The sequence below is a fragment of the Mus caroli genome, chromosome 3 (genome assembly GCF_900094665.2).
Source record: "Mus caroli chromosome 3, CAROLI_EIJ_v1.1, whole genome shotgun sequence".
Lineage (NCBI taxonomy): Eukaryota > Metazoa > Chordata > Mammalia > Rodentia > Muridae > Mus > Mus caroli.
The window spans coordinates 150,933,012-150,945,728 of NC_034572.1; the positions used below are offsets into that span (position 1 = coordinate 150,933,012).

Sequence of the window (12,717 nt, forward strand, 5' to 3'; positions counted from 1 at the left end):
AGGAAGGAAGGAAGGAAGGAAGGAAGGAAGGAAGGAAGGAAGGAAGGAAGGAAGGAAGGAAGAAAAAAAAACCAGTTTCTCTGATCATGGTCACTCATCTATTGTAGAATGTGACACAAACTGGGACAGGGTTAGGGAAGGTGTCAGAGACCACTTAAGTTAGTGCCAGTTTTTCTTGCAGTCTTCTCTTTCTACACTGAAGGATAACTCCACTAACCAACATGAATAACTCTAATATTCTGAACAGCTAAAAACACAGTCCTGAGCACTTCATACTGCAGAGTAGAAAAGGGTGTTGGCTTTGCATCAGAGCTGGCAGGCTAGAAAGCAAGAGCCTTAATCTTGAAGAGCTTGGTGATCTCAGGACAAGGGGGAATGTGCTAACTGAGAGACTATTCCAGGAACAGAACACTAAGATTAATAAAAAACAAGCAAAAAATACTTCAATGGTTTGTACCAAAATTTGAGTGGCAGTACAGTACCAGAGCCACAAGGAAGATTCGGCAGTGCTGTGGAACACAGAAGAGCATCTGGGCAGCCTCTCAGCATTGTTCCAAGGTTCTTCCCAGTTCTCATTCTCTTGCTTAGTTCTACAACCAAAAATTTTAGGAGTACATGAAAGTCGGAAAGGAGGATAATGATGAAATAGAGAAGAAAGCAAGTTAAAAGTCAAACGTTTTCCAAAAGAAGAGACCAGTGGTTGGCACTGTTGTGTTTGCTGGCAGGTAACACTGCTCAAGTCCAGGGTGGCTGGGGGATGCTTAGCCTCCTAAAAGAAGCAGAAGTTCACCTGGTGAGCCTTCCTGGTATCATAAAACCAGCAGGCTTGATTGAGGTCACAGCGATTAGTCCCAGCCCCTTAAAGAGGCTGACTAGAATCTGCTCAGAGCTCACTATAGGAGCTGGTGACCTGGTGGCCAGAAGAAAGCAGCTTCCTTTGGAGAATAACACTGGGATTTAAAGTTTTAGTAAGCTTCAGGGAAGAACATTCTGTCATCTGTTTACTTTTGCTGAAAGAGGAGAAGATTAAGTGTTGGCAGAGGGGAGTCTGAAGCTCAACCGGGGATGGTTCTGATGGGATCAGCAAGGGGAAAGCTTGCTGAGGTTATAGTGAAGACATCCTTAGCTTAGATGTGGCTTCCTCCATCAGGACCCAGCCATCAGAGGCCCTGAAATTCTAAATATCTCAGAACCACAGTGCACCACGAAGGCAGCCAAATAGTCTGTGCTTGCAATATGTGGATCTTCTGATTGAAAGAGGCTGGGGATGGGTTTACTGTAGGCCTTTCTTGAAACCCAATTCTCACTTTATGCGATGCTTTTTAAAAAAAAATTCTCTATGCAATAAACTCCATTTAGGATAGGCTAATTACTTGTACACATGAATAAAGTGAAAAGTGAGTTTACAGAGGAGTTACTACCAGATGTCAGCCAGAAATGTACATTCAGGCAGGACCTTGATTAGTATTTCATTAAGAGAGGCCATTCAGGTAAACTTGATTCCTGATGCTTAACTTTTGGAGAGATTTTACAAAGTAAATAATGATGATTTTAAAGCAAATATATTGCCACATCAACTGAAGGGAATTGCGGATTAAATAAGGGAGATCAGCACAAAGTATTTGGAAGACTCAAGAAAGCTACGAAACTGGAGCATGTGCTTGATGAACAGTTTAGAAAGATCGGAATCACAGCACACTGTGGTCCAAGGGTGAGAGAGAGAGAGAGAGAGAGAGAGAGAGAGAGAGAGAGAGAGACAGTGACAGTCTGAAAAGTTGATTCAACCTGAACATTTTAGTACAGAAAGGTATAGAATCCACTGGCATCATTTAATCTTAGAGCACAATTATAATCTTTAATAAAGAGTGTAAAAAGGGCTATTACTAACAACTCCATCAGCTACAAGAACAGGCTGGGAAGATTTGTCTCAACTCTTACATCAAATCTATGAAGATTCTCTCCACCTAGTGGTGACTCTTTGTAACTACATGCTCCCTTAAAAAAAAAAGTTTTGTGGGCATGTTCAAATGATTGTAAGGATAGCATGTATCTCAGAACCCTAAAAGAAGGAAATTTTGGTGGAAAAGCAACAGTAATTTGGCGCTTCCTCAGTTTTATTAGTGGATGGTGGTAACACAAAGGTAAGACAGGCCTCCTTACTGGGGAATTCAGGTGGTATGTTGTATCTCAGTAAAACGCTCTGTTGACTATGGGTACCTCATTTCTCCTCTGAATTTCTCATGTTCTTTTATGATGTTCTTGTCTCTTCTCCCCACCTTCATATTGTAAAGACAATTTAAGCCAACAACCTCCCTAGTCATATTATACAGACAAATGGATCTTTACATTAAATGAGTCTGAAGTCAGCCTTGACCACATACAGTCTTCAATAGACACCTCAATGGGGCTTGAGGACTATGTCCAAGATGGGGTCCAGGGCTTGGTGGTCTCTAAGACACTTAAAACCACAGCTTTGTGAGATCCACACCATCCTTCATGTCTCTAGGACATTTCTGACAGCATGGCTTCTCCCCAGAAGAAAGTTCTGTGCTAATTAAAAGGATATAAAGACAATGTTTTCAAACGGAACAATTGTTCTGTTGTCAAAAGTTTTGGGCAGTTCTGGCATCTTTAGAACACGTAAAAAGGAAATGAACAGCACAGGGTTCTGAAAGTCTGAGAAGAAATGGCAAGGAGACGGGGGAAGTCAGCTTAGAGGATGCCTCCACCCCCAGCAAAAATGAGAATAGTGAATCTAAGGTTCACCACTTAAGGATATACAGATTGAATATCAGTCACCCATTCAAGTCAATATTTGTTAAATATGTCACTTACTCTGCTTGTGGCACTAAGGCTGAGGGATTGGTGTGTTCTGGTTGCCGTTCAGAAGACTTGTAAATGCTTCCTGTTTTTTTCTGTCTGTCTCTCTGTCTCTCTGTCTCTCTGTCTCTGTCTCTCTGTCTCTGTCTCTCTCTCTTTCTCTCTCTCTCTTATAACACAAGCAGCCAGGGGCTCAGGCAGAGTGAAGGCTACACCATGTCCGTGGTACCGACACACAGTTTTCCCATTAAGATTAAGAAAGCCTTCGTGCTCACTGAGGCAGGACCCTGAAGGCCAAGCATGATTGGTAACTTGGAAAGGAGTCTGGGAGAGGAAGCCTGCTAGGGGAACCAATGTGTACCAAGGTGGTGAATCACTGGGACACACAGAAGTAAAAGAACACCTAGTCTGTGTGTTCTTTTCAAAGAAAAGATACAAGCTGGTACTATAATCAGAGGCCTCAGCTCTCCTGAAGGAAAACAGTTTGATTTGTGAATATGTGCAATCCAGTGGCATAAACAGGCTGTGACAGTGTTCTTAAACCCACAGGGAAATACACAGGCAAAAATGTTGTTCTCTGTTTACTGCCTTTCTTTTTTGATTGATGAATTAATTGATAAAAGACAGGGTCTCACTATATGGCTCTGACTGTCCTGGAACTTACTATGTATACCAGGTTGGCCTTGAGCTCATAGATAGTCACTAGCTCTTGCCTCCTGAGTTCTGATTAAAGGTGTACAACCCTACACTGGGATGTTTACTGCCTTTCTGCGTGGCCGGTTCTAACATTGGACTCTGAAAGTGTGCTCTAGAGGCGGTGGGTACAGGAAAGACCTTCTCTTGTGCCTGTGTCTGTTATGATTTTATCATCTACTAATGCAAGAGCATGGAGCTGAACACTAGGCCAGATTGAGGGACAACTGTCTTCATGACAACCCTTCCTCCAAAATCCAAGAGATTCTTGGTTCTATTTCCCTTGTCCAGCCATGATCCGTTTGTCAAAAGTCTTTTTAAGTCCCAACAAATGCTTTAAATGCTCTATCAGTGGCCCTAGGACCCAGTAGGAAGAAATATATATAGAGAGAGCTCCAATTGAAGTACTGTTCCAATCCAGACAGAGTTGATGCCATCAGCCCTGGCATGGGGTAAGGGCAGAGACAGAGGACTCACCATACCTGCCTCATTTTGTCTGCAGCTTCTCTTTCCTCTCAGCTATGATGTTTTGTGCAGAGGAGAGACTGTGCTGTGTCCCCAACAGGCCTGATGCATAGAGGTGCCCAGCAGATAATTGTCATAAAATTTATAATCACTGCACTTTGTTTTTGTGGCAGTCTGCAAAGTCCTGTCTCTTGATGCCTTGACTATAACATATCTTACATTACTGAGATCAGCTACCCTATTGTGAAGGAGTTTGCTGTTGAAAACAATATTATGTGAGATAGTTTTCTTGAGGTGAGAGATGCCTGCCTATCTGTACAACTATATGCTCATTGTTTTATTTTAAAATAGGGGATGGGGATCAACACTACAAATAATACACTTGTTTAAAATGAAAGAACAAACTTTCAAAGGGAAGGAAATTTGAATGATTCTTTTAAACCCCTTTTCCATATCCATTCATATAAACAAATGATACTAGCTTAAACGATAAAACAAGAGCCCTTTTTTTAAATAAAGGAGGGAAAATTATGCTAGATTTGTAAATTTATGTGCTGGGGACTGGCCTACTGCTTCGGCCTTGGCCAGGTCTACATAGGATTTTAGCATTTTCTACATAAATGCTGCCTGAAATTTCCCAATATTTAATTTTTTATGGTGCTACCATGAACCAAGTTGTGCCAAAATAAGACTGTATCTTGAAATTTTGGAAGAAAGGGCTATACCCCACATCTCTTGGCTGCTTGTACATGTTGGGTCCAGGTCTGTCATTTAAAAAAAAATTTCCCTACTTAGGGTGATGTCAAAGAATCCACCTGCAGAACCCAGGGAGTCAAGGTGTCCCTAAAGTTGAAACTATATCTCCTTATTTCCCCCCAAAAATCAACTCCTAGGAAAAATCAAGACAATCATAGAGTGAAAAAGCAAAGGGACCCACATTCCTTTGTTTTCACTGTTGGTTTTAAAGTAAAATCTTGAAGTGTTTTTTCCTCTTCATTCTTTCAAAACTCTTGAATGCTTTAGGGTGGAAGGCAGGTGCTTCTGTCCTCACAGGAGAGTGTTTGTGGATAATTTTTCTCACAGTGTTAAAGGTTGGGAAGACTACTAGGTACCCCGATATGCATAAAAGCAGCTCAGAGAAAGTCTCCCAGTATGGCAAAAACCTAACACTGAGAATGGAGAGGCAACAGTGAAAATAAGCAAAGATGTGGAAAGGTGGCTTCGTTAAGGCACCGCCACCCTCACACATCTTTGTACATGAGCTGTTTGCTGCTGTCAGCAACATGGTAAGTACTGACCCTTCCCTAGGAGAGTTGCTCTCAAGCTGGGGCAGAAGCTCCCAGTTGATATTCTGGGCCTTCTGGCAGCTAGAGTTCTGGAGGCTTGTCTCAGTGGGCTGGACACAACACTCACCTCCACTGGACAGCAAGGGTGGGTAGGGCATGAGTCTACAGAAAGACAACAGCTCTGAGAGGAGACTAGCTTTGCATGCTAGACGCAGAAATGTCTCCAGATGCGTCATAACAGAGATGGAAACACAGTTGTGTCTGCCTTAGTCTTGTACATGGGTGTTGTGGGAAACTCACTGAATCTTTTTGACTAAAATGGAGCCATACAGATGTGCAGGAGAGTCAACATTCATATTTCTTGTAACATTGTCTATGTGTGTTCCACAGAGCACACCCAATTTCCCTTAGCCCACATTCTATTTGATTGACATAGCATGTTTTCAGGGGAAGCCAGGCTAATGCTCCAAATAAGGGAAGAGTGCCTCTCCTAGGTTTGCTAGAAAAAAAGTTTATGAAAGTAGTCTTAAATCTAGAAAATTCACCAAAGTCCTAACTGGGTCAAGAAGTTACACCCATGAGACAGATGTGGCTACATCACTGACTGGCATTTGAGTATTTGGTTAAGCTGTGGAAAGATGAACATTTCTGCCGCAGGGTTTTCCCTGACCCTTCAACCTGGGTGTCTGTACTAAACAGCCATCTTAGCTGACTGGACTTCATTATTTTCCTAACTTGTTACTTTTTGCTGATCTAGTGTCCAGGGAATCTGTGGGTGGGTTGCCATTTCATGGATTAGTCAAGCATGTTATGAATGGTTCAAATAGCAGTCTGATACCAATATGAATTTTGATCTGATTAGGTCATATTCTTTCTCTCCATAGAAATGTATTCACTGGAATAAACATACTAGATCTTCCTGCCAGTGAGAAGCAGAAAATGATGATGACAACTCAGACCCAGTGTGAAGAAGAACTGAGAAGAACACTGTTTTCCAAACATTAAACTGTGGTGAGCACTCTAGACAGGTTTGAGGACTAAAAACTAAGAGTTTCTGGGTTTTTCCATCTAATATTTTGGAAAATTCAGAAACTTTTCTCTTGATATTTGAATATGTAAATCAAACTTCTTTGTCATTATTCTAACTTCTATCCTCTCTCTTTGCCTCACACACATTGTAAGAAATAGCCCAATCCCACTTTTAAGGAGAGAGTGGCAGCAATATTTTGTTTGCATGGACTCATCTCTGAACACAAGGCAGTGTTAGTCCACATCCCTGATGCAGAGGTCTTGTCTATGGAGGCAGCATTCCAAGGCAAAGCCTAGACAATTCTAAGGGACAGGCACAGTTTCACAAGCTTCAAGTCAGCACGACATGTGTTTTGAGGGTCTGTGTTGCCTGGCAGTCAAGAGTCACCTAAGCAAAGTGTTTATGACAAAATACTGTCTGCCTTGTTACTCATTTTAAAAAAATGCCCCTTTATGACTATCTATCTTGCAACCCCCACAGATGTTGACTACTAATTGTCAGTATTTGTTCTTTCTACCACTTAATGTCTCCAACCTACTCCATATTGCCCTATTGATCCATGTCTATAAGCAGCTTCCTTAGCAGGAAGATCGAGGACCTATCAAGAGGTAGAAATTTTATGATGCCATTGGGGACTTCTTTGTTGACTTTTCTTTTTCTTTCTTTCCTTTTTACAGCATACTCTTGACTTCTATGTTTGATGTTAACATGAACTGGATTTTAGTTTCAGGCAGCAAATTAGTTACTCAAAAACAAAATGTCAAATATCTCTAGATCAACAAATTATTGGCTCGGGTAGCCTTTAAAATCAACGAGAAGCCCCCAACAACTGATTAGTGATTCCATTGAGTTAACCTAAAACAGAAAATGTCCCTCTGTGTGACCATCTATCTACCTATCAGTGTGTAGCATTGACTATATCCACACTTTCCCAAGAGGACAGCAAGCCCTCTTTTTCCTTTCTTCATGGCTGGACCTCAGAGAAGGAAGTGTCAAAGCAAGGCCTCATGCAATGCAATCTATCAAGGAGGGAGCTTCATCCTCTCAGCTGAAGGCCTCAGGAGCATTTGATGCTCTGACACAAGAAATTTCCTGGGGAGCCCTCCATCTGGCTGCCTCCTGCCTCTCTTGTAGAAGGCTGTGTAGCCTTGATGGCTGCTTTCTGAGTGTTGCAAGCTACCACACTGTTCTGAGCTTGTCTTGCTTCTCTTAACTAAGGTTGAGCCCAGAACATCTGTTATGGTGATGTGCTGTGAGTTTTTGACACAGAAAATTAGGCTTTGAAAAACACTTCTCATTAAATGCTCTCAATATATTAAAATACACATGATGGCCGCTTCTGTGTAAAAAGGTCAATCTAGAATCAGCAGCTAATTGTCCAAGTCTATAAGACTACGGTATTGTGTCACCCTGGCATAAATCAAGACCAGAGCTAGTGCACTGCTTGGTAAATGAAGTAACATTTTTCTCCGACAAAGTCTATGCCAAAAAAACCACTGTACTTCTAATAAGTGGCACTCATTTTAATAGATCCTACAAAAATACAGTATTTTCAATGTCCTCATAAAACAAACTTACAAATATTATCCTCAGAGCTCTGGTGACATCCACATGTGATTTTATTGTAAAATTCTATAGAATATTTAAACACTACTATATGAAATAAATTTATTGTATAAAAAGTGATGTAGGTATATGAGGGAGTTTATACAACCAATTATGGAAAGTTGATCTAAAATTTCAAATTAATATTTTAATCAAATTGATGACTAATATAAAAAGAAATATTTTAAAGGATTGTAAAACAAATTTTGAATTTTTTCAAAGGAAAACAGATTGTAAAAGTGCATTAACTAGGCTGTTTTCACTCTCTAGTATGATTGAATTCATGGTTATGTTCCTTAAAACTTTTTATTTGGAGAAAAAACATTTTGTCTATTTCTGTCCACAAAAAAAAAAAACCAACAGGAATTTAATGATATCAGTAGACCACAGCTCTGAGAAATTATATCTGAAGTTTCATATTTCAATACCAAAGTTTTGAAACCACTATAGCGTTCCAACAAATCTTTCTCTATAATAAATGTTATCAATTCCCAAAATTCATTTAAAATGATTTAAAGGTAACAAATTAATTAAGTCAGCACACAGATAAGTTCCACATTTACAGTAAAGGAATCACAGGGGCCACAGTTTATAGCCAACATAACCCGAGGAAACAGAACATTAAAGCATTAAGCCTTTCCCGCCACCCATCGCTCACTGCATGTGGTTTTGATGAAGAGACTGACTCGCAGCCACCTGTGGTCTGTCTCTGAAGTCAGCTTGTGTCCTCTTAATTAGCTAAAGGCATTGAACAGATTTACCTTCTCCGGTTTTTTTTTTTTACTCAGGTCCCAGAGATTAATGGATAATTTATGAATCATTTCACTCTACTATGAGAATTTAGCAAATGGCTATGGAACCAAATATAAATACTTTATACTTTATGTACAGTTGCTTCCATAAGGCGTAATCATGTAATTTTTATTGAAAAAGATTCAATATAGTAAAGTCTTATTTTAAGATATATTTTCTTTCTCAATCCAAGATGTTTACGAAAATATCGTTTTTCTATATTCTTTTTTGTATATATGCCAACATATACCTTGTGCTAGAAATACTTTATGGGGATTACAACTCTTTATATACAATTTTTGAGGCAGTATTTCTGATGGAGAGCAGAATTTGTAAAGAGCTTGTGTGTGCTTCCGTGCTCCGAAATTATAGGAAATCCACTTTGAGAAGACAACTTATTTGATTAAAAAACAAAAACAGAAATAAAACTGCACCAATGCACAGCCAGAGGCTGCCGCTGGAACTGATACAGAACTGCGCGCAAACGCCATGTTTATAAGTAACATTTTTCAGGGTGGAAGGCTAACATACACTATTATACACCTGGCACTGATGTTTGCCATTGGTCCAGCAACTGGCAAAATTTGTTTCTATGTATAAATTTATTTTTAAACATTAGCTCTGGCCTGACATATCTTCACTATTTATAAAAACATTTAGACAGTGAGCTCACGTTGAATAACTAGGTCTACTGTGTTCTGGAAGCTCTTCAGTAGTAAAACAGCCTTTTCATGTTCCATATGCACAAAACTGTGTCCATTTGCCTAAAAACACAAGAATGAAACAGGTCAGTCAATGCAAACAGTTTACCCCCTCTGCACCACTGTAATTACAGGGCTCCAAGGAGCACAGCAACAAGATGATAAGATCCAGAGTGAAGTGGCTTCCTTGCTTGTGTGTGATCATAATGTCCTACTGAGTCAGATCAGTCAGATGTACTGACAACACAGCAGTTCTACTGCATTGTTCTGGGTTTTGTCATTGGGGTTTTGCTGTGTTAGAGATAGAAGTCAGGTCCTGATACATGCTGGGCAAGCCCTCTGCAGCAGAGCCATGCCCCAACCTTGTGGCTCCCATTTGTTTGTATGAGTTCCTAGTTGAGGTGGCACTTAGTTGACACTATTACTGGCATAAACTCACTAGTATATTTTTAAAATGATTTTTATTTTCATGTACGTATATCCATCTTTGTGAATACATATCATATGTATGTGGGAGCCTGTGGAGGCCAAAAGAGGGCATTGGACCCCTGGAAATGGTGTTATAGGTGGTTAGGCGCTGCTTGGTATGGGTGATAGGAACCAAACTCAGGTTCTTTGTAAGAGCTGTAAGGCTCTTAACCACTGAGCTGTCTCTTCAGCTCTAAGTCAGACATTTTAATTTTGCAAAATGTAAGTGAACACTTATGGCACTATTTAATCTTATTTTGACCTAATGAAAAATAGTTGATTTATATATTATTTAAATTAAAATAGTCTATTAATAAATGCTAATGTTTGCATTATTTGCACATTGGTTTTTAACACAGTTCAATGAATCCATGTTTTAGGACTAAAGTCCAGCGACATTAGTCACAGAGAAAGCCTGCAGTATTCTAGCTAAGGGTCATCCGGCAAGACATCAAACTTCATTTAAAATGTAATTAGTCTGTTGGAATTCCAGCTGGTTACTGCTGTCACAAAATGTATATTTTTCTCTCTAACAAGTGTTTATGGTCCTTGGCTTTCTTTATACTGAATAGCAAATTGTACTACTTGAATTATTTTCATTCTGAATTTAGGGGGAGGTAGGTCCATATGCCTCCGAGGATTAAGACTAAATTAAACACAACATGAATGAAATTTGGAATAAATTTCCGTCATCCAAATAACTGACAGTTACATAACTATTTCCTTGAAGGATTAAATGCATTGGATTTGGAGTCAGTTAATTGGACTGCTTCACAATGTATATGTAGTAGAATCCATAAGTTTCTGTGTGTGTATGTGTGTGTGTACATGTGCATGCATACGTGCTCACGAATGCGTGCACATACGTGCTTGCACGCATGTGAGTCTTGTGTACATGTGTGTGTTTGTGCATAGGTACATAAATATGTGTGTACATGTCCATGTGTGTGTATGTTTTGTGTGTATACATGCATGTATGCACACGTGTGTGCACATGTGTATACCTGAGTGTGTATGTGTGTATGTGGAGGCCCAGAGGATGATATTAGGCAATTAGGCTCTCCACCTTACTATTTGAGGCTTGGTCTCTCATTGAACCTAATGCACACCAATTCAGCTATGCTGTTGGTTAGCAAACCTTACAGATCCTCTTGTTTCTGTTTCCCAGTGTAGGATGGCAGGTGTGTAATACTATGCCCAATTTTTATATGGGTGTTGAGGATCCCGATTCAGGTCTGTGTGCTTGTACAACCAACTCTGACCATTGAGTCAGCTCTCTAGCTGGACTTCTCCCATTTGCAGTACACTCAAACGTAATCTGGGAACACTTACTCTTTTTTTATGCTTTTTATATTTGAATTAACCATTCAATTAAGAGTTAAAATGTCTTTCACTGTCGTCATCTTTTCCAAATTTCAAAAAACATTTGTACCTCAACAGTACTACACATTTTTATAACTTAGATAAAAGTTATTGCATATATAATTTTATCCCTAGTTAGTTAAAATAGGATAGTAACGTAGCAAAGAAGGTTCACAAACGCTGAATTTAAAATCATGGCATGTCTATCAATAGGGAATAGCCTGGGGAATGGAAAGAGAAACGTGTTCCTAGAGCGACAAATTTGCTTTGAATTATCCAGTTGTGTGTACTTTTTTTTTTTTTTTTTTTTTTTTCAGGTTTTCTCTAATGAAAACGCTGACTGGTTGGCATGAGTTATTTCAGTGGCAAGAGACAGTAGCTGAGTAGAATTGGGGGTATGCTAAGTTAAACTTTTTGATTTAAAACAACAACAACAACAACAACACCTTCTTGCTTTAAGTTGTAACGAAAACCAAAACAAAATAACAAAACAAACAAACAACAACAACAACAAAACCCAATGAGGTTCCAGGGAATAGAACACAGCATGAGGAACTTTTTCTTATTCTCATTTTAGTTCGGTCATTGGGAAAATAGCAAACCCTCAAGAAAATGATGTACTTACTGCTTTCAATTTTCCCAAAAGGTAAGTGTTAGTTGTAAAGTGACAGTTTAATAATGGAAGATTAATGTCAAAGTTTAATAATCCCTTTGCCAGCGCCCATATTCTATCTGAAGCCTTAACCTAGAATTGCAGAGAACCCATAACCTTCTGAGTATTGTCCAACATTTTTATATTTCAAAGTGTCAGGTTGAAGGACTTCTAGATTTGGAGACTGTAAAACGTATACCTAAGATAATGGAGCTGGGAAAGCTCACGGAAGTAAACAGAAGCTAGAGGGGAGGGTTTCAGTTAAGGAAGCACTAGGTAGTCCTGAAGAGGTAGATAGAGACAAGATAGACCAATGGACAATAGATAGAGATTGGTAGGTAGGCAGATGGATAGAGGGAAAGTTAGACTGAGACATAAATAAATCACTGGAGATAACCCCTGGCAAACAGGAATTTACCCACAGTAGTTATCATTGTACTTTGGCACAGTTTGACTTTGGCCCAGTTTTTCTGGATGTTGTGAGGTAAAGCTCTTCTTTTAGGTTTATTAAATGTTATTTTATCTATTTACTTTGCTTCTTTGATACAGTGTCTAGCTCTGCAGCCAGTGTAGTTTTGAACTCAGGTTTCATTAATAATGGAAGATCTCAATGTCAAAGTTTAATAATCCCTTCGCTAGTGCCCAGTACATGGGTGTATGCGATTATTCCCAACCTTAAGAATTATTTTTAAAATAGTAATTGAGCTATTCATTTACATTTTATTCATTCTAAATTTTTATTACATTTTTATTTATATTATTTTTTTTTGGTGTGTATGTGTATCCACATGGATGCATATGTGCTGTGGCAAATGTGTGAAAGTAAGAGGAAAGCTTGTGGCA

General features: G+C 39.3%; 1 protein-coding gene across 12 annotated transcripts in view; it reads right to left on the reverse strand.

Annotated features, from left to right (window-relative positions):
* Lrrc7 (leucine rich repeat containing 7) overlaps positions 1-12,717 on the reverse strand; it is a 461,164-nt gene that overhangs the window by 7,798 nt on the left and 440,649 nt on the right. For 7 of the 12 annotated variants that reach the window (XM_029475018.1, XM_029475023.1, XM_029475017.1 and 4 more), the window contains 2 exons: positions 9,365-9,455; positions 158-590 (listed from right to left, as the gene is read on the reverse strand). In XM_029475018.1, the coding sequence (XP_029330878.1) occupies positions 418-590; positions 9,365-9,455 (264 nt within the window). In that variant the 3' untranslated portion in view covers positions 158-417. Of the gene's footprint in view, positions 1-157; positions 591-3,478; positions 9,456-12,717 lie in introns of those variants that run through there. The other 5 variants (XM_021157471.2, XM_029475025.1, XM_029475027.1 and 2 more) reach the window with 3 other exon arrangements.